The sequence below is a fragment of the Lonchura striata genome, chromosome 27 (assembly GCF_046129695.1).
Source record: "Lonchura striata isolate bLonStr1 chromosome 27, bLonStr1.mat, whole genome shotgun sequence".
NCBI lineage: Eukaryota > Metazoa > Chordata > Aves > Passeriformes > Estrildidae > Lonchura > Lonchura striata.
Window position 1 is genome coordinate 9,102,999 of NC_134629.1, and position 21,583 is coordinate 9,124,581.

At 57.7% G+C, this 21,583-nt stretch overlaps 1 protein-coding gene across 1 annotated transcript in view; it reads left to right on the top strand.

The window, feature by feature from the left end:
• Positions 1 to 21,583, top strand: part of ESPL1 (extra spindle pole bodies like 1, separase) — a 40,832-nt gene that overhangs the window by 8,818 nt on the left and 10,431 nt on the right. Inside the window, exons 8-26 of the mRNA XM_077788585.1 lie at positions 305 to 385; positions 965 to 1,291; positions 2,475 to 2,634; positions 3,300 to 3,445; positions 3,799 to 4,006; positions 5,019 to 5,153; positions 5,789 to 5,886; positions 6,728 to 6,737; positions 7,473 to 7,644; positions 9,555 to 9,686; positions 11,195 to 11,351; positions 12,289 to 12,398; positions 13,137 to 13,633; positions 14,498 to 15,313; positions 16,326 to 16,532; positions 16,824 to 17,115; positions 17,196 to 17,267; positions 18,336 to 18,585; positions 20,234 to 20,442. Coding sequence (XP_077644711.1) covers positions 305 to 385; positions 965 to 1,291; positions 2,475 to 2,634; positions 3,300 to 3,445; positions 3,799 to 4,006; positions 5,019 to 5,153; positions 5,789 to 5,886; positions 6,728 to 6,737; positions 7,473 to 7,644; positions 9,555 to 9,686; positions 11,195 to 11,351; positions 12,289 to 12,398; positions 13,137 to 13,633; positions 14,498 to 15,313; positions 16,326 to 16,532; positions 16,824 to 17,115; positions 17,196 to 17,267; positions 18,336 to 18,585; positions 20,234 to 20,442 — 4,079 coding nt within the window. The remainder of the gene's footprint in view (positions 1 to 304; positions 386 to 964; positions 1,292 to 2,474; positions 2,635 to 3,299; positions 3,446 to 3,798; positions 4,007 to 5,018; positions 5,154 to 5,788; positions 5,887 to 6,727; positions 6,738 to 7,472; positions 7,645 to 9,554; positions 9,687 to 11,194; positions 11,352 to 12,288; positions 12,399 to 13,136; positions 13,634 to 14,497; positions 15,314 to 16,325; positions 16,533 to 16,823; positions 17,116 to 17,195; positions 17,268 to 18,335; positions 18,586 to 20,233; positions 20,443 to 21,583) is intronic.

Sequence of the window (21,583 nt, forward strand, 5' to 3'; positions counted from 1 at the left end):
GGGGATTGGGGACACTTCCCTGGGGACTGGGGACATGTTCCTGGGGGTGGGGACAATTCCCTGGGACTGGGGACAATTCCCTGGGATTGGGGATAATTCCCTGTGACATGTTCCTGGGGACAATTCCTGGGGTTTGGGGACAGTTCCCAGGGACACGTTCCTGGGAACTGGGGACACGTTCCTGGTATTGGGGACAATTCCCAGGGACACATTCCTGGGGAGCGGGGACACGTTTCTGGGGACTGGGGACAATTCCCAAGGATTTGGGGACACTCTCCCACCATTCCCAGCCCATCCCCGGCTCCCTGGTGGCCGAGCCGGTGGCGCTCTGGGCCAGGATCAAGATGGAGGCGGCCAAAGAGGGAGCGGAGGAGCTGCGGCTGCGGTGAGGGGGTTTGGGATTGGGATTTGGGATCAGGGAATGCGGATTTGGGGTTTGGGAATAAGGATTTGGGATGGGGGTTTGGGGTGGGGGATTGGGGGTTTGGAGTTTGGGATTGGGGCTGGGGGATTGGGGGTTTGGGGTTTGGGAATGGGGATTTGGCATCAGAAAATGGGGATCTTAGATGGGAGGATTGGGGAATGGGGATTTGGGATGGGGAATGGGAATTTGGGGTTTGGGATGGGGGAATGAGGATTGGGGATTTGGAGGAGAGGATTAGGGTGGAGGGGATGGGATGGGCTGGGATTGGGATGGGCTGGGATGGGGGAATGGGATTGGAATGGGATGGAGGGAATGGGATGGGATTGGGAGCGGGACTCAGGATCCTCCCGAGGCTGGAATGGGATTGGAATGGTGTGGGATTGGGATGGGCTGGGATGGGGGAATGGGATTGGAATGGGATGGAGGGAATGGGATGGGATTGGGAGGGGGACTCAGGATCCTCCCGAGGCCAGGGAGGGTGGGATGGGGTCGGAGCTCCCTCCCAGGCCGTAACCCCACCCAAATCCCGCCGTTCCCCAGGACCCTGCGGGACGCCCTGGAGTCCCAATCCCGATCCCATTCCCGAGCCCTGTCCGGGGACACCGTGCTGCTCCTGCTGCTGGCCGAGCTCCAGGCCTACAAATCCCTGCGAGGCCCCACGGGGCCGGAGCGCTACAACGTCCTCTGTGACCTGCTGGGCCTCTGGGACCCCGAGGGAGCCTGGGATCCGCCGGGATTCCGGGATCCGGGGGGCGGCCGCGACCCCCCGGGAATGCCGGACCCCGGCCGGAGCCTGCCCAGGGCGGCGGCGCTGCTGGAGCTGGGGCAGCTCCTGTGCAGCCAGAGCTTCAGCGGCCACACCGACTGGTGGGTGCTGCTCCTGATCCTGATCCTGATCCTGATCCTGATCCTGATCACAACCCTGATCCTGATCCTGATCCTGATCACAACCCCGATCCCGATCCCAACCCTGATCCCGATCCTTCATCCCAACCCTGATCCTGATCCCAGCCCAGCTCCTGTGCAGCCAGAGCTTCAGCGGCCACACCGACTGGTGGGTGCTGCTCCTGATCCTGATCCTGATCCTGATCCTGATCCTGATCCTGATCCTTCATCCCAATCCTGATCCTGATCACAACCCTGATCCCGATCCCAACCCTGATCCCGATCCTTCATCCCAACCCTGATCCCAGCCCAGCTCCTGTGCAGCCAGAGCTTCAGCGGCCACACCAACTGGTGGGTGCTGATCCTGATCCTGATCCTGATCCTGATCCTGATCCTGATCCTGATCCTGAACCTGATCCTTCATCCCAATCCTGATCCTGATCCCACCCTGATCCTGATCCCAACCCTGATCCTGATCCCAGCCCAGCTCCTGTGCAGCCAGAGCTTCAGCGGCCACACCGACTGGTGGGTGCTGATCCTGATCCTGATCCTGATCACGACCCTGATCCTGATCCCGATCCCAACCCTGATCCTGATCTTTCATCCCAACCCTGATCCTGATCCCAATCCTGATTTTAATCCTGATTCCAGCCCTGATCCTGATCTCAGTCTTCCATCCCAGTCCTGATCCTGATCCCAATCCTGATTTTAGTCCTGGTGATCCCAATCCTGATCCCAATTCTCCATCCCAGTCCTGATCCCAATTCTCCATCCCAGTCCTGATCCCAGATCCTGATCCCAGTCCTGATCCTGATCCCACCCTTGATCCTGATCCTCCATCCCAGTCCTGATCCTGATCCCAATTCTCTATCCCAATCCTGATCCTGATCCCAACCTTGATCCTGATCCTCCATCCCAGACCTGATCCTGATCCCAATTCTCTATCCCAGTCCTGATCCTGATCCCAATCCTGATCCCATTCCTCCATCCTGTCCTGATCCCAGCCCTGATCCTGATCCCAATCCCTCATCAATCCTGATCCCAGTGCTGATCCCAATCCCATTCCCTTTATCCCAAATCCCCCATCCCACTCCTGCCATTCCGAGCTCTGTTCCCGTGATTTTGGGGTGAATTCCCGGGATTTTGGGGATCCCTGTCCCCGCAGCTCCGCCCTGGACGCGGTGCAGGAGGCGCTGAGGCTGCTGGAGGCGCTGGCCCAGAATTCCCAAAGCTGCAATTCCCAAATCCGGGATCGGCTCCTGGACGAGCGCGCCCAGGCCCTGCTCTGGCTGCACATCTGCACCCTCGAGGCCCTGATGGAAAAGGTGCCGGGGGTTTTCCGGGAATTTTCTGGCAATTTTCCTGGGATTTGGGGAATTTGGGAAAATACCAAAGTTCCCTTTATGTCCTAAACCTTTCCTGGGGGTGATTTTCCCAGGATTTTTGGGATTTGGGGCATTCCTGACGTTCCCTGGGTGGAAATTTTTTGGGATTTGGGGCATTCCCTGGGTGCAATTTTCCTCGGATTTTTTGGGATTTGGGGCGTTCCCCAGGTGTGATTTTTCCAGGATTTTTGGGATTCCTGCCTTTCCCTGGGTGCAATTTTCCCAGGATTTTTGGGATTCCTGCCTTTCCCCGGGTGGGATTTTTTGGGACTTGGGGCATTCCCCAGGTGTGATTTTTCCAGGATTTTTGGGATTCCTGCCTTTCCCTGGGTGCAATTTTCCCAGGATTTTTGGGATTCCTGCCTTTCCCCAGGTGTGATTTTTCCAGGATTTTTGGGATTCCTGCCTTTCCCTGGGTGCAATTTTCCCAGGATTTTTGGGATTCCTGCCTTTCCCCGGGTGGGATTTTTTGGGACTTGGGGCATTCCCCGGGTGGGATTTTTTGGGATTTGGGGCATTACCCGGGTGGGATTTTTTGGGATTTGGGGCATTACCCGGGTGGGATTTTTTGGGATTTGGGGCATTCCCAGGATTTCCCGTGGCAGAGCGTGGCTCGGGAGCAGCGGGGCCGGGCTCCGGAGCCGGGCTGGGATCGGGATCCGGATCCCGAGGGAGAGCGGCCGGAGCCGCGGGATTTCGGGATCCGCTGCACCCTCGGCTCCGAGCGCGGTGAGCCCGGAATTTCGGGATGGTCTGGGATGGATGGAGGCCCTGGAGGGGTGGGAAGAGATTTTTGGGATGGATGACGAGGTTTTCTGGGATGGATGAAGACCCTGGAGGGGTGGGAAGGGATTTTGTGGGATTCTGGAAGTTTGGGAAGGGGTTTTTGGGATGCTGTTAAATTGGGAAGAGCTTTTTTGGGATCCTGTTGGATTGGGAAGCATTTTTTTGGGATCCTGCAGATCGGGAAGAGGTTTTTTGGGATCCTGGAAGGTTGGGAAGGGATTTTTGGGATCCTGGAAGGTTGGGAAGGGATTTTTGGGATCCTGTTGGATTGGGAAGGGATTTTTTGGGATCCTGGGAGGTTGGGACCGACTTCTCCAGGATGATCCCACTTTGGGATCAGCTTTTTTTTGGGAATCCCCATCCCTGCCTGACCCGTGTGTCCCCAGTTCTGTCCAAACCCTTGGATGAAGCCTTTTCCCTGTGGAAAAAGCTGCTGGAAAATCCCGGAATTCCCGAGGTTCGGAGTCTCGAGCAAACCCTGAGCTCCCTGCAGCTCCTGGCCGAGCTCTACTGCCTCCAGGACAAGGTGATCCCGAAATTCCTGGAATTCCCGAAATTCCTGGGGCTGGGGGATGGGGAGGAGGGGGAGGGAGAGAGTTTGGGATGAGGAGGAGGGGAAAAGGTTGGGAGGATGAAGAGGAAGAGGAGAGAGTTTTGGGATGAAGAGGAGGAAAGGAGCTTGGGATGAGGAGGAAGAGGGAAAAATTTTGGAATGAGGATGAAGAGGGAAAAACTTGGGATGACGAAGAGGTAAAGGGAGGGAATTTGGGATGAGGAGGAAGAGGGGGAAAAGTTTGGGAGGATGAAGAGGAAGAAGAGAGAGTTTTGGGATGAAGAGGAGGAAAGGAGCTTGGGATGAGGAGGAAGAGGGAAAAATTTGGGATGAGGAGGAGGAACAAGGAATTTGGGATGAGGAAGAAGAGGGAGGGAATTTGGGATGAAGAGGAGGAGGAAGGAATTTGGGATGAGGAGGAAGAGAGGGAATTTGGGATGAGGAGGAGGAAGGAATTTGGGATGAGGAGGAAGAGAGGGAATTTGGGATGAGGAGGAGGAAGGAATTTGGGATGAGGAGGAAGAGAGGGAATTTGGGATGAAGAAGAGGAAATTCGGGATTAGGAGGAAGAAAGATTTGGGATGAGGAGGAGGAAGGAATTTGGGATGAGGAGGAAGAGAGGGAATTTGGGATGAAGAGGAGGAAATTCGGGATTAGGAGGAAGAAAGATTTGGGATGAGGAGGAGGGAGGAGGAGAAAGGATTTGGGATGAGGAAGGAGAGAGGAAATTTGGGATGAGGAGGGAGGAGAGTTTTGGGATGAGGAAGGAGAGAGGGAATTTGGGATTAGGAGGAAGGAGGAATTTGGGATGAGGAGAAGGAAACAGAAATTTGGGATGAGGAGGAGAAAGGAGGAATTTGGGATGCGGAGGAGGAGGAAGGAAGAGAGAATTCAGGCTGAGGAAGAGCAAGGGAGCGTTTTCCTGGGATTCCCGGGATTCCCTGGAATTCTTTTGGGCTTTTTCCAAGGATTTTCCCGTTCCCAGCCCCTGCAGGCCCTGGAGAGTTTCCTGCTGCTGCGCTCGCTGTGCCGGCGCCTCGGCGATCCGGCGGCAACGGCGAATTCCCTGTGCCGGATCTGCCGGATCCTGCTGGAGCTGCGCTGCCCCGGCCCCGCCCAGGTACGGCTGGAATTCCCAAAATCTGGGAATTCTGGGAATTCTGGGATTGTCCTTCCCAAATCCTGAGAAATTATCTGGGAATGGTGAATTCCCTGTACCGGATCCTGCTGGAGCTGCGCTGCCCCGGCCCCGCCCAGGTACGGCTGGAATTCCCAAAATCTGGGAATTCTGGGAATTCGCTTCCCAAATACTGGGAAATTATCTGGGAATGGTGAATTCCCTGTGCCGGATCCTGCTGGAGCTGTGCTGCCCCGGCCCCGCCCAGGTACTGCCAGCATTCCCAAATTTCCCAAATTCTGGGAAATTATCCGGGAATGTGCTTCCCAAATCCTGGGAATGTCCTTCCCAAATCCTGGGAAATTATCTGGGAATGCACTTCCCAAACCCTGGGAAATTATCTGGGAATGTGCTTCCCAAATCCTGGGAATATCCTTCCCAAATTCTGGGAAATCCGGGAATGTGCTTCCCAAATCCTGGGAAAAATCTGGGAATGTGCTTCCCAAATCCTGGGAAAAATCCGGGAATGTCCTTCACAAGTCCTGGGACCTCCAGAAATCCTGGGAAAATCCTGGGAAAACCCCCCCGGGGTGTCTCTGGGGGTGCTGCCAATCCCTGATCCCGGCCGGAATTCCCAGATTTTCCTGGAGGAGCTGGAATCCTGCCCGGATGAGGCCGAAGGCTCCGAGGATTCCCGGCTGCTCCTGCACCACTCGCGGCTCCTGCTGCGCAGCCAGCTCTGCTGCCTCCAGAAAAAGGCAAAAAAACGGGATTTTCCCAAAAAAAAAAATCGGGATTGGTGGGCTGGGGGGCTTGGGGGGAGGGGAGCCACCTGGGATCCCTAATCCTGCTTTTTTCCAGGCTTTTTATCCCCCAGTTGCTTTTTTCCCCTTTTTTTTTCCTGCTTTTTTCTCTGTTTTTCCCTGCTTTTTCTCTGTTTTTTCCTACTTTTTTTCCTGCCTTTTTCCTGCTTTTTTCCTGCTTTTGTCTTGTTTTTTTCCTGCTTTTTTCTTGTTTTTTCCCTGCTTTTCCCCTGCTTTTTCCCTGCTCTTTTCCTGTTTTTTTTCCTGGGTTTTTTCCCTGCCTTCTTTTTTCCCCCAGTTTTTCCCTCTTCTTTTCCCCCATTTTTTCCCAGTTTTTTTCCCATTTTCCCCATTTTTTTCCCCCGTTTCCAGGCAGAGCAGGGCATGGCGCTGCTGCTGGAATGGGATTGGGATTGGGATAAAAGGACTGGGATTGGGATGAGATGGGATGGAATTGGCATGGGCTCAACCCCCATGACCCCAAATCCCATTTTCCCCGTATTTTTTGCCATTTTTTCCCATTTTCCCTGTGTTTTTTCCCATTTTCCCCGTTTTTCCCCCGTTTTCCAGGCGGAGCAGGGCGTGCCACTGCAGCTGGAAGGGGATTGGGATGGGATGATGGGATTGGGATGGGATAAAAGGACTGGGATGATGGGATTGGGATGCAATCACTCCCTATGATCCCCAAATCCCATTTTCGCCATTCTTTTTCCCGTTTTTTCCCATTTTCGCCGTGTTTTTTCCCATTTCCCCGTTTTTCCCCCTGTTTTCCAGGCGGAGCAGGGCGTGCCGCTGCTGCTGGAAGGGGATTGGGATGGGATGATGGGATTGGGATGGGATAAAAGGACTGGGATGATGGGATTGGGATGCGATCATTGCCTATGATCCCCAGATCCCATTTTCGCCGTTTTTCCCCCCGTTTTTTCCCATTTTCCCAATTTTTTTCCCCGTTTTCCCCCGTTTGCCAGGCGGAGCAGGGCGTGGCGCTGCTGCTGGAAGGGGATTGGGATGGGATATAAGGATTGGGATGGGATAAAAGGACTGGGATGATGGGATTGGGATGCAATCACTCCCTATGATCCCCAGATCCCATTTTCGCCATTCTTTTTCCCGTTTTTTCCCATTTTCGCCGTGTTTTTTCCCATTTCCCTGTTTTTTCCCCCGTTTCCAGGCAGAGCAGGGCGTGCCGCTGCTGCTGGAAGGGGATTCGGATGGGATTAGGATGGGATTGGGATGCGATCACTCCCTATGATCCCCAAATCCCATTTTCGCCGTTCTTTTTCCCGTTTTTTCCCATTTTCCCCATTTTTTTCCCCGTTTTCCCCCGTTTTCCAGGCAGAGCAGGGCGTGCCGCTGCTGCTGGAAGGGGATTGGGATGGGATGATGGGATTGGGATGGGATAAAAGGACTGGGATGATGGGATTGGGATGCGATCACTGCCTATGATCCCCAGATCCCATTTTCGCCGTTCTTTTTCCCGTTTTTTCCCATTTTCCCCATTTTTTCCCCCGTTTCCCAGGCGGAGCAGGGCGTGCCGCTGCTGCTGGAGGCGCTGCGGGTGCCCCGTGCCCGCCGGGCCACGCGGGGCTGGTTCCTGGCCCGGGCCCAGGCGCTGCAGGCGGCCGCCGCCGTCCTGGAGCTGCCCCCGGCCCTGCTGGCGGCGCCGCTCCGGGAGCGCGTCCGGCGGCACGGTGGGGACGGGGAAATGGGAATGGGAACGGGAAATGGGAATGGGAACGGGGAATGGGAACGGGGAATGGGAACGGGGGAATGGGAATGGGAATGGGGAAATGGGGACACGGGAATGGGGAATGGGAACGGGGAATGGGAACGGGGGAATGGGAATGGGAACGGGAAATGGGGACACGGGAATGGGGAATGGGAACGGGGAAATGGGAATGGGGAATGGGAATGGGAACGGGGAAATGGGGACACGGGAACAGGGAATGGGAACGGGAAATGGGAATGGGGAAATGGGGACACGGGAATGGGGAATGGGGAATGGGAACGGGGAATGGGAATGGGAACGGGGAAATGGGGACATGGGAATGGGAACAGGGAATGGGGAATGGGAATGGGGAATGGGAATGGGAACGGGGAAATGGGGACACGGGAATGGGGAATGGGAACGGGGAATGGGAATGGGGAAATGGGGACACGGGAATGGGAATGGGGAATGGGAATGGGGAAATGGGGACACGGGAATGGGAACGGGGAAATGGGGAATGGGAAATGGGAACGGGGAATGGGGAATGGGGACACGGGAATGGGAATGGGAAATGGGAATGGGGAAATGGGAACGGGGAAATGGGGAAATGGGGAAATGGGAAATGGGAATGGGGAAATAGGAATGGGGAATGGGAACGGGGAAATGGGGACACGGGAATGGGGAATGGGAACGGGGAATGGGAATGGGAAATGGGAATGGGGAAATGGGAACGGGGGAATGGGAATGGGGAATGGGAAATGGGAACGGTGAATGAGAACGGGGAATGGGAATGGGAAACAGGGACACGGGAATGGGGAATGGGAATGGGGAAATGGGAAATGGGAATGGGGAAATGGGAACGGGGAAATGGGAACGGGAACGGGGAAAATGGGAACGGGGGAATGGGAATGCGGATATGGGAAATGGGGGAATGGGAACGGGGGAACAGGGAAATGGGAACAGGGAACAGGGAATGGGAACAGGGGAAATGGGAACGGGGGAATGGGGAATGGGAACAGGAACGGGGAAATGGGAAATGGGAATGGGGGAATGGGAAATGGGAACGGTTAACGGGGAATGGGAACAGGGAAATGGGGAATGGGAAATGGGAACGGGGAAATGGGAATGGGGGAATGGGAACAGGGAAATGGGAACGGGGAAATGGGAATGGGGGAATGGGAACAGGGAAATGGGAATGGGAATGGGAAATGGGAACGGGGAAATGGGAATGGGGGAATGGGAACAGGGAAATGGGAATGGGAATGGGAATGGGGAAATAGGAAATGGGAATGCATGAAAGGGAATGGGGAATATGGAAACAGGAACACGGGAATGGAAATTGGGAAATGGGGAAACGGGAAATGGGGAAACGGGAATACGGGAGTGGGAAACAGGAATATGGGAATGGGAACGGGAGTTTGGGAATGGGAACGGGAGTATGGGAATGGGAAATGGAAATGGGGAAACGGGAATACGGGAGTGGGAAACAGGAATATGGGAATGGGAACAGGGAAATGGGAATGGGAACGGGAGTATGGGAATGGGAAATGGAAATGGGGAAACGGGAATACGGGAAACGGGAACGGGGAATATGGGAATGGGGAAACGGGAATATGGGAACAGGAATGGGAAATGGGAATGGGGCAGGGGAATGGGAACGGGAACATGGGAACGGGAAATGGGAACGGGGAAACGAGAACAGGGCAGGGAAACGGGAATGGGGAAATGGGAAAGGGATCCTGCAGTGGAATTCCAGGCTGGAATTCTGGGGGAGGAGGAGGGGACCCCCCAGTGGAATTCCAGGCTGGAATTCTGTAGGAAGAGGAGGAAGGGCTGGGGACCCCCCGTCGGAATTCCGGGCGGGAATTCCGTGCTGATCCCGCGGCATTCCAGGCTGGAGCAGCCCCAAGGTGGCCCTGCTGGAGGCGCAGAAGCTGCTGCGGAGCGTCCTGGTGTCCCTGCTGGGCAGCCGCGTCCTGGGCAGCGCCCGCGGCCGCCCGCCCGAGGAGCCCGGCCCCGACGGCGGTCAGTGGGGGCACCGGGGGCACCGGGGTGGGGCTGGGGCCATTGGGGTGGGACTGGGGCCAGCGGGGTGGGATCGGGGTCAGCGGGGTGGGACTGGGGTCACCGGGGTGGGATCGGGGTCACTGGGGTCACCGGGGTGGGACTGGGGCCATTGGGGTGGGACTGGGGTCATTGGGGTGGGATCGGGATCATTGGGGTGGGACTGGGGTCACTGGGGTGGGATTGGGGTCAGCGGGGTGGGACTGGGGTCAGCGGGGTGGGACTGGGGTCAGCGGGGTGGGATCGGGGCCACTGGGGTGGGACTGGGGTCACTGGGGTGGGATTGGGGTCATTGGGGTGGGACTGGGGTCAGCAGGGTGGGACTGGGGTCACCGGGGTGGGACTGGGGTCACTGGGGTGGGATCGGGATCACCGGGGTGGGACTGGGGTCACCGGGGTGGGATCGGGATCATTGGGGTGGGACTGGGGTCACTGGGGTGGGATGGGGGTCATTGGGGTGGGACTGGGGTCAGCAGGGTGGGACTGGGGTCACCGGGGTGGGATCGGGATCATTGGGGTGGGACTGGGGTCACTGGGGTGGGATCGGGGTCACCAGGGTGGGACTGGGGTCACTGGGGTGGGATTGGGGTCACTGGGGTGGGATCGGGGCCACTGGGGTCACTGGGGTGGGACTGGGGTCACTGGGGTGGGATGGGGGTCACTGGGGTGGGATCGGGGTCACCGGGGTGGGACTGGGGTCACTGGGAATGGCTCCATCCCCCCAGGACCCCTCCCTGCTCCATCCCCCCCTCCCCATCCCCAGTCCCTCCCAGTACCCCGCTGTCCCCAGTCCCTCCCAGTGCCCCCAGTGCCACGTCCCCAGTCCCTCCTAGTGCTCCCAGTCCCCCCAGTGCTCCCAGTGCCAGGTCCCCAGTCCCTCTCAGTCCCTCCCAGTGCCCCCAGTGCCAGGTCCCCAGTCCCTCCCAGTGCTCCCAGTCCCTCCCAGTCCCTCCCAGTCCCTCCCAGTGCTCCCAGTACGGCGCTGTCCGCAGGCCCGGCGCTGGTGCACAAGTGGCAGGCGCTGTCCCCAGTCCCTCCCAGTCCCTCCCAGTGCTCCCAGTCCCTCCCAGTGCTCCCAGTACGGCGCTGTCCGCAGGCCCGGCGCTGGTGCACAAATGGCAGGCGCTGTCCCCATTCCCTCCCAGTCCCTCCCAGTGCTCCCAGTCCCTCCCAGTGCTCCCAGTACGGCGCTGTCCTCAGGCCCGGTGCTGGTGTACAAGTGGCAGGCGCTGTCCCCAGTCCCTCCCAGTCCCTCCCAGTGCTCCCAGTCCCTCCCAGTGCTCCCAGTCCCTCCCAGTGCTCCCAGTACGGTGCCGTCTGCAGGCCCGGCGCTGGTGCACAAGTGCCAGGCGCTGTCCCCAGTCCCTCCCAGTGCTCCCAGTCCCTCCCAATGCCCCCAGTGCCAGGTCCCCAGTCCCTCCCAGTGCTCCCAGTCCCTCCCAGTGCTCCCAGTACGGCGCTGTCCGCAGGCCCGGCGCTGGTGCACAAGTGGCAGGCGCTGGGGGACGCTCTGGGCTGCTGCCGGCGCCTGGTGACGCTGCTGGGCCACTGCGAGGTGCTGAGCAGGGCCAGGGCCTTCTGCAACGAGGGGCTGAGCCTGGCCGGACACCTGCAGGCCGCCCGCTGGTCAGTCTGGGGCACTGGGGGCACTGGGATTGGGATTGGGGTCACTGGGGGCACTGGGATTGGGATTGGGGTGACTGGGATTGGGTTTGGGGTCACTGGGATTGGGATTGGGGTCATTGGGGTCACTGGAATTGGGTTTGGGGTCATTGGGGTCACTGGGATCCATTGGGATCATTGGGGTCACCAGGGAATGGTGACCAGCAGTGAGGGGCTGAGTCTGGCCGGACACCTGCAGGCCGCCCGCTGGTCAGTCTGGGGCACTGGGGGCACTGGGATTGGGACTGGGGTCACTGGGATTGGGATTGGGGGCACTGGGATTGGGTTTGGGGTCATTGAGGTCACTGGGGTCACTGGGTTTGGGTTTGGGGTCATTGAGGTCACTGGGGTCACTGGGTTTGGGGTCATTGAGGTCACTGGGGTCACTGGGTTTGGGTTTGGGTTTGGGGTCATTGGGGTCACTGGGGTCACTGGGTTTGGGTTTGGGGTCACTGGGTTTGGGATCAGGATCCTTTAGGACTGGCGGCTCAGGAGCCGAGTGAACATCCCAGGCAGGGCAGGAGCTCATTTCCCCCCAATTTTCCCCCCATTTCCCCCCAATTTTCCCCCCATTTCCCCCCAATTTTCCCCCATTTCCCCCCAATTTTCCCCCCATTTCCCCCCAGTTTTCCCCATTTCCCCCCAATTTCCCCTCATTCCCTCATTTTCCCCCTATTTTCCCCCTACTTTTTCTCCCATTTTCCCCCATTTCCCCTCATGATTCCCCCATTTTCCACCCTTTCCCCCCATTTTTCCATTTCCCTCCATTTCCCCTCCACTTTCCTCCATTTTCCCTCCATTTTCCCTCCATTTTCCCCCCCATTTTTTCCCCATTTTTCCCCCTGTTTTTTCCCCCATTTTTTCCTATTTTTTCCCACTTTTCCCCCGTTTTTCCCCGCAGGTGCACGTGGTTCCTGGTGCTGCAGTCGCAGCTGGAGCTGCAGCAGGGGGAACTGGAGCTGAGCCAGTCCCACCTCCAGCACGCCCAGTTCCTGCTCCAGCCCCAAACTGGTGAGCACTGGGAGGGGGAATCCCAGTCTGGGAATGGGAATATTCCCAAATATTCCCATCCTTCTTGCAGAGAGTTAAAATCCATCTGGGAACTGTTGGATCCGGGTTTCTGGGCCCCTTTTTTGGGCTGGAAAATCCCAAATTTTCCCTTCCATCCCCTCCAGAGTTAAAGTCCATTAAGAAGAGGATTTTGGGCTGGAAAATCCCAAAAATCCCTTCCAGAGTTAAATCCCACTGGGAAGAGAATCCCGAAAATCCCTTCCATCCCCTCCAGAGTTAAAGTCCATTGAGAACAGTCCGATCCAGGGTTTTGGGCTGGAAAATCCCAAATTATTCGTTCCAGGGTTAAATCCCACTGGGAAGAGAGTCCCAAACATCCCCTCCAGAGTTAAAGTCCATTGAGAAGAGGTTTTTGGGCTGGAAAATCCCAAATTTTCCCTTCCATCCCCTCCACAGTTAAAGTCCATTGAGAACAGTCCGATCCAGCTTTTGAGGCTGGAAAATCCCAAATTATCCTCCAGAGTTAAAGTCCATTGAGAACAGTCCGATCCAGCTTTTGAGGCTGGAAAATCCCAAATTATCCTCCAGAGTTAAAGTCCATTGAGAACAGTCCGATCCAGCTTTTGAGGCTGGAAAATCCCAAATTTTCCCTTCCATCCCTTCCAGCTTCCAACCCCACCGGGAACCATTCCCCGCACAACCCCAAGCCCCAAATCCTCCCCGAAATTCCCATTCCAGAACCCAAACCCCTCTGGGAATCTCATCGCCGTGCCAAGATCCAGCTCCGGAAGGGCCGCCTGGAGAAGAGAAAACCCGCGGCTCCCCTTCCCGACGGGGAGGACGAGGAGGAATTCCTGAAGGGTCCCGTCCTGGCGGCTCCTCCGCCCGCGCTCCCGGAGCCGCCGGACGCCCTGACGGCCTCGCCGGAGCTGAAGGAGGACGGGAAATGCTGGAAGAGCCCGGAATTCCTGAGGCACGCCCGGGGATGCGGCTGCTCCTGCTGCTCGGACGCGGCGCTGGCGGCGCTGGGGCTGCGCTGGCAGCTGGCACGAGCCCGGGCGTGCGCGGCGGCCGGCGAGGCGGCGCCGGCGCTGGCGCTGGCACGGCGGGCGCTGCCGCGGTGCGCCGGCGCCGGGGCCCGGCTGGCGCGGCGGGCCTGGCGCTGCGTCCGGGCGGCGGGGCTGCGGCGCGGGGACGTCCCTGGGGACGGGGACATTCCTGGGAATAGGGACATGGTCAGGGACAGGGGAATTCCTGGGGCTGGGGGCGTCCCTGGGAATGGGGGCGTCCCTGGGAATGGGGGCGTCCCTGGGAATGGGGGTGTCCCTGGGAATGGGGGTGTCACTGGGAATGGGGGTGTCACTGGGAATGGGGACATTCCTGGGAATAGGGACATGGTCAGGGACAGGGGAGTTTCTGGGACTGGGGACATCCCTGGGACTGGGGGTGTCCCTGGGGATGGGGACATTCCCGGGAATGGGGACATGGTCAGGGACAGGGGAATTCCTGGGCATGGGGACATCCCTGGGAATGGGGGTGTCACTGGGGATGGGGACAGGAGTCTGCCAAATCCCTCTGGGAATGGGGACATTCCTGGGAATGGGGGTGTCACTGGGAATAGGGGTGTCACTGGGGATGGGGACATTCCTGGGAATGGGGACATCCCTGGGAATGGGGACACGGTCAGGGACATTCCTGGGAATGGGGGTGTCCCTGGGGATGGGGACACTTTTAGGAACAAAAGAATCCCTGGGAATGGGGACATGGTCAGGGACAGGGGAATTTCTGGGAATGGGGACATTCCTGGGAGTGGGGGTGTCACTGGGGATGGGGGTATCCTTGGGAATGGGGACAGGAGTCTGCCGAATCCCTTTGGGAATGGGGACACTTTTAAGGGCAGGGGAATTTCTGGGAATGGAGATGTCCCTGGGAATGGAGATGTCCCTGGGAATGGGAACACCTTTAGGGACAAAAGAATTCCTGGGAATAGGGACATCAGCAGGGACAGGAATCTGCCGGACCCCTCTGGGATTGGGGACACATTTAGGGACAGGGGAATTTCTGGGAATGGGGACACCCTTGGGGACAGGGACCTGCAGGACCCCTGTGGGATCAGGGAGCTTCAGGGCCACCCTGGCCATGGGGACCCCTTTGGGGACGGGGACACCCTTGGGGACGGGGACACTTTTGGGGATGGGGACCCCACTGGGGACAGGGACCCCTTTGGGGACGGGGACCCTTTTGGAGATGGGGACCCCACTGGGGACAGGGACCCCTTTGGGGACACTGCCCTGGGCCCGCTGGCCGAGCTGGTGGCCACCACCTACTCCACGCTGGCCCTGCAGAGCCTGACCAGTCCGTCCCAGTGCCTCCCAGTTTGGGACCAGGAGCTGGAGCGGGGCCTGACCCTTTTGGGGTCCCAATGTCCCCCCGTGTCCGGCCTGGGCGTGGCCGTGGCCACTCTGCTGCTGGCCAAAGCCGTGGCCACCCTCGGCCGCGTGGCCGATGCCCGCGGCTGCTCCACGGACGAAATCCTAGCCCAGGCCTGGACCCCCCGTCCCCCACCCACCCCCGAGCCCCCAAAACCCCAAAAAACCCCCAAAGCACCCCCAAAAACCGGACCCCAAAAAGCCAAAGCCGCCAAAGCCAAGGTGGGGAAGACCCCGAAAGCGAAACCCCCCAAAATTGGGGACGTTTTCGCCCTGGGGGATTCGGAGCCCGAGGTGCCCCCCATTGTGCTGAGGCCGGGGGGGCCCTGCACCCCTCACCCCAAATCGGGGGCGCCCCCAAAAGCGCTGCTCGGGGGGCCCAGGACCCCCTTCACCATCTTCAGCGAGGAGCCCTCCCCCCCCGGGGGCAGCTCCCGGCTCCGCAGGGCCCCCAAAATCCCAGGGAGGGTCAAGTCCCGGATCAGGGTGAGTTTGGGGTTTGGGGGGGAAATTTGGGGGGAAATGATTGGGGGGAAAATTTTGGGAAGGGAAGTTTGGGGAGGAAAAGTTTGGGATGGGAAATTTGGGGGGTGGAAGTTTGCGGAGGAAAAGTTTGGGATGGGAAATTTGGGGGGGAAAAGTTCAGGATGGGAAATTTGGGGGGGAAAAGATTGGCAAAAGTTTGGGATAGGAAATTTTGGGGGTGAAAAGTTTGGGAAGGGAAATTTGGAGAGGAAAAGTTTGGGAAGAGAAATTGGGGATGGAAGTTTGGGGGGGAAATGATTGGCAAAAGTTTGGGATAGGAAATTTTGGGGGTGAAAAGTTTGGGAAGGGAAATTTGGGGGAAAGAGTTTGGGAAGGGAAACTGGGGGGGAAATGATTGGGGGGAAAATTTCGGGAAGGGAAGTTTGGGGGGAAAAGTTTGGGATGGGAAATTTGGGGAGGAAAAGTTTGGGAAGAGAAATTGGGGATGGAAATTTACAGGGGAAATGATTGGCAAAAGTTTGGGACAGGAAATTTTGGGGGTGAAAAGTTCGGGATGGGAAATTTGGGGGGAAGAGTTTGGGAAGGGAAATTGGGGGGGAAATGATTGGGGAGAAAATTTCGGGAAGTTTGGGGAGGAAAAGTTTGGGATGGGAAATCTGGGGGGGAAAAGTTTGGGAAGAGAAATTGGGGATGGAAATTTGGGGGGAAAATTATTGGGGAAAGTTTGGGATGGGAAATTTGGGGGGAAGAGTTTGAGAAGGGAAATTGGGGGGAAAAGTTCGGGATGGGAAATTGGGGGGGAAAAAATGGGAGAAGGGAAAATTTTGGAGGGGGGGAATAGGGAGGAGGGAAATTTGGGATGGAAATTTAGGGGGAGAAATGATTGGGGGGGAAAAGTTTAGGAAGGGAAATTTGGGGGGAGATCAGGAGGAGGGAAAATTTTGGGGGGGGAAAGGAAATTTTGGGGTGAAAATACCAGGCTGAACCCCTTTGTCCCCCCCTCTTTTTTCAGGTGACATTCAGTGACAGCGACCCCGAGGAGCCCCAAATTCCCCCAGATCCCCCCAAAACCACCCGGAAAAATTCCTGTGCCCAGAGAAGGATTCAGCCCCAAAAATCCCCTGGGAATTCTCCAGGAATTGGAGCTCGGCCCCGGCGGGGGCGGCCCCGGAAGGAGCCGGGGACCCCCAAAAAGAGGGAAAAAAGGGGAATCAACCAGGTGGAAAATGTGGAAAAGCAGGAAAATGGCAGCCCCCAAACGGCTCTGGAAAAGAGGGAAAAAAGGGGGAAACCCAAAGTGGAAAATGTGGAAAAAATGGGAAATCCCAAAATGGAAAGGGTGGAAAAAAGGGGAAATCCTAAAATGGAAAAGGTGGAAAAACCAGGAAATCCTAAAATGGAAACCGTGGAAGAAAGGGGAAACCCTGAAATGGAAAAGAGGGAAAGAAGGGGAAACCCCGAAGTGGGAAATGTGGAAAAACCAAAAAATCCCAAAATGGAAAATGTGGAAAATCCAAAAAATCCCAAAATGGAAAATGCAGAAAAACCAAGAAATCCCAAAACGGAAAACGTGGAAAAGAAGGAAAAGGGAAAATCCCAAAAAACTCTGGAAAAGAAGGAAAACAGGGGTCCCCGCCGGGGAAGGAAGGAGAGGGGGACCCCAAAAAGTGGAATTTTGGAGGAAAAGAGGAATTGGGAATTCTCTGGGATTGAGGAGATGGACCCCCTGAGGGCCGTGGAGGAGGAGGAGGAGGAAGAGGAAGAGGAAGAAATGAGCTTCGAGCTCCCCCCGCTGCCCCCAGGTGAATTCTGGGGGGGGAATTTCACCTTGGGGACCCCAAAATTGTCTTTTTTCACCCCAAAACTGCCCCGTCTTTTTCAGGTGGAGCCAGCAAGGAAATGGCAGGAATTTGGGACAAGGGGGATCCCCCAAATCCAGAGGGATCCCAGCCCGGTGAGCAGCTGGGATTTGGGGGATTTTGGGGGGGTTTTGGGATTTTGGGGCTTGGCCTGACTTTTCCAGGAGTTTCCCTTCCTTTTCCAGGAATTTTCCTTCTTAGGAGTTTCCTCTCCTGAACTTTTTCTTTCCCCAAAACTTGACCTCTTCATCCCCAAATTTTCCCTTCTCCCCCCAAATTTTCCCTTCTTCTTCCCCAAAACTTTTCCTCACAAACTTTTCCTTTCTTGCCCCCAAACTTTGTCCCTCCTGTCCTGACCCCACTCATCCCACTGACCACTGACCCCACTGTCCCAAATGACCACTGACCCCTCCTGACCCCACTGACCACTGACCCCTCCTGTCCCCACTGACCCCACTGTCCCCTCTGTCCCCCAGGTGACCCCTCACTGACCACTGGCACTGACCCCACTGACCACTGTCCCCTCTGTCCCCTCTATCCTCACTGACCACTGTCCCCTCACTGACTGCTGACCCCTCTGTCCCCTCACAAGTGACCCCTCACTGACCACTGTCCCCTCTGTCCCCTCTATCCTCACTGACCACTGTCCCCTCTGTCCCCAGGTGACTCCTCTGTGACTGCTGACCCCTCTGTCCCCTCACAGGGGACCCCTCACTGACCACTGTCCCCTCACTGACCGCTGACCCCTCTGTCCCCTCACAAGTGACCCCTCACTGACCACTGTCCCCTCTGTCCCCTCACAGGTGACCCCTCTCTGAGCACTGTCCCCTCTGTCCCCTCACAGGTGACCCCTCTCTGGCCGCTGACCCCTCTGTCCTCTCACAGGTGACCCCTTGCTGACCGCTGACCCCTCTGTCCCCTCACAAGTGACCCCTCTCTGGCCGCTGACCCCTCTGTCCTCTCACAGGTGACCCCTTGCTGACCACTGTCCCTTCTGTTCCCAGGTGACCCCTCTCTGGCCGCTGACCCCTCACTGACCGCTGTCCCCTCTGTCCCCTCACAGGTGACCCCTCTCTGGCCGCTGACCCCTCTCTGACCACTGACCCCTCTGTCCCCTCACAGGTGACCCCTTGCTGACCACTGTCCCCTCTGTCCCCTCACAGGTGACCCCTCTCTGGCCGCTGACCCCTCGCTGACCGCTGTGCCCTCCCTGGCCGCGGTGCGGGCGCTGCTGGCCGAGGCGCTGGCCTGGGTGGCTCACTGCCCGCCGGGCTCTCTCTACGGCCGCCTGTGCCAGCTGCTGGCGGTGGCCCTCGGGGACAGGGACCCGCTGGCCACCGCGGGGCTGCTGGCCGAGTCCCTGGGCGTCACCCTGCGCCACCAGCTGCTGGCCATCGTCCACGCCCGGGCACGGTGGGTCAGGGGCGCCTCGGGGTGGCACCTGCCGGGCCCTGTCCTTGTCCAGTGTCCCATCCCAGTGTCCCTGTCCAGTGTCCCATCCCCATCCCAGTGTCCAGTGTCCCCTGTCCCTGTCCAGTGTCCCATCCCAGTGTCCCTGTCCAGTGTCCCTTCCCCATCCCAGTGTCCCCTGTCCCTGTCCAGTGTCCCATCCCCATCCCAGTGTCCAGTGTCCCCTGTCCATGTCCAGTGTCCCATCCCTGTCCAGTGTCCCATCCCAGTGTCCCTGTCCAGTGTCCCATCCCCATCCCAGTGTCCAGTGTCCCCTGTCCCTGTCCAGTGTCCCATCCCCATCCCAGTGTCCCCTGTCCCATGTCCTTGTCCTCTGTCCCTGTCCAATGTCCCTGTCCTCTATCCCTGTCTAGTGTCCCTGTCCCTTCCCAGTGTCCCATCCCAGTGTCCCTGTCCAGTGTCCCATCTCCATCCCAGTGTCTAGTGTCCCCTGTCCAGTGTCCCATCCCAGTGTCCAGTGTCCCCTGTCCCTGTCCAGTGTCCCATCCCAGTGTCCCCTGTCCCGTGTCCTTGTCCTCTGTCCCTGTCCAATGTCCCTGTCCTCTATCCCTGTCTAGTGTCCCTGTCCCTTCCCAGTGTCCCATCCCAGTGTCCCTGTCCAGTGTCCCTGTCCTTGTCCCTGTCCAGTGTCCCATCCCCATCCCAGTGTTCTGTCCAGTGTCCCTGCCCTATCCCACTGTCCCCGTCCCTGTCCAGTGTCCTGTCCCAGTGTTCCTGTCCAGTGTCCCCTGTCCTTGTCCTTGTCCAGTGTCCCATCCCCATCCCAGTGTCCAGTGTCCCCTGTCCCTGTCCAGTGTCCCATCCCCATCCCAGTGTCCCCTGTCCCATGTCCTTGTCCTCTGTCCTCTGTCCCTGTCCAATGTCCCTGTCCTCTATCCCTGTCTAGTGTCCCTGTCCCTTCCCAGTGTCCCTTCCCAGTGTCCCATCCCAGTGTCCCTGTCCTTGTCCCTGTCCAGTGTTCCCTGTCCCCTGTCCCTGCCCAGTGTCCCATCCCCATCCCAGTGTCCCTGTCCAGTGTCCCTGTCCTTGTCCAGTGTCCCATCCCAGTGTCCAGTGTCCCATCCCTGTCCAGTGTCCCATCTCCATCCCAGTGTCCAGTGTCCCTGTCCCATGTCCCTGTCCCGCGTCCCTGTCCCTGTCCAGTGTCCCTTCCCCAGTCCCAGTGTTCTGTCCAGTGTCCCTGTCCCATCCCAGTGTCCCCGTCCCTGTCCAGTGTCCCCATCCCCTTCCCAATGTCCCCATTCCAATGTCCCCATTCCGATGTCCCCTGTGCCACATCCCCATCCCAGCATCCCACAGGGAATGGGGCTTATCCCAAAACCCATCTCCCAAATCCCCATCCCAAATCCCATATCCCACATCCCAAATCCTGCCCCCCCATCCCATATCCCATATTCCAGATCCGCCATCCCAGATCCCCATCCCAAATCCCACATCCTAAAACCCCATCCCATATTCCACATCCCACATCCCAAATCCCCATCCCATTTCCCCATCCCACATCCCCCATCCCAAATCCCCATCCCGAATCCCAAATCCCCCTCCCGCTGCCCCCGGCCCCATCCCGAGGGATTTTGGGATGACTCCACAGGAAGAAGAGGAAAGCGGCAGCCGGAGGCGACATCTCGGACCAGCTCCAGGGCCTCTCCCTGGATTCCCAGGATTCCCGGAATTCCGAGGATTCCCAGGATTCCCAGTCCCACCTGGCCGAGCTGGAGGAGCTTTTCCAGTTCAGCTCCGCGGGTTTGGGGCCGGCGGAGCGGGAACGGTTCCGGGAGCAGCTCCAGAAGATTCCCAGCGGTCAGTGCTGGGAAACCCCAAAATTCCCGGTTTGGGGATTGAGAAATCCGAAATTCCCAGTTTGGGGATTGGAAATTCCCAGTTTGGGGATTGGAAATTCTCAGTTTGGGGATAAAATCCCAAATTCCCAGTTTGGGGATTGGAAATTCTCAGTTTGGGGATAAAATCCCAAATTCCCAGTTTGGGAAATCCCAAATTCCCGGTTTGGGGATTGGAAATTCCTAGTTTGGGGATAAAATCCCAAATTCCCAGTTTGGGGATTGGGAAATCCCGTATTTCTAGTTAGGGGATTTAGTGTCCTCGGATGGGGTGGGAATGGCTGGAATTCAGATTTTGGGGATTTTTTCGATTTTGGGGATTCCGTGGGGTGGCTATGGTTGGAATTCAGATTTTGGGGATTCCACGGGTTGGAATTTTGGGGCAGTTTCCCCAAATTTGGGGTGTCCCCGCAGGCGTGACCGTGTGCCAGCTGTGCCTGGCCGGTGCCACAGGGATTTTGGGGATTCCATGGGGTGACAATAGTTGGAATTTGGGTTTTGGGGATTCCACGGGTTGGAATTTTGGGGCAGTTTCCCCGAATTTGGGGTGTCCCCGCAGGTGTGACTGTGTGCCAGCTGTGCCTGGCCGGTGCCACGGGGATTTTGGGGATTCCGTGGGGTGGGAACGGTTGGAATTTGGGTTTTGGGGATTTTTTAGATTTTGGGGATTCCATGGGGCGGGAATGGTTGGAATTTGGGTTTTGGGGATTTTTTAGATTTTGGGGATTCCGTGGGGTGACAATAGTTGGAATTTGGGTTTTGGGGATTCCACGAGGTGGAATTTTGGGGCAGTTTCCCCGAATTTGGGGTGTCCCCGCAGGTGTGACCGTGTGCCAGCTGTGCCTGGCCGGTGCCACAGGGATTTTGGGGATTCCATGGGGTGACAATAGTTGGAATTTGGGTTTTGGGGATTCCACGAGGTGGAATTTTGGGGCAGTTTCCCCGAATTTGGGGTGTCCCCGCAGGTGTGACTGTGTGCCAGCTGTGCCTGGCCGGTGCCACGGGGATTTTGGGGATTCCGTGGGGTGGGAACGGTTGGAATTTGGGTTTTGGGGATTTTTTAGATTTTGGGGATTCCATGGGGCGGGAATGGTTGGAATTTG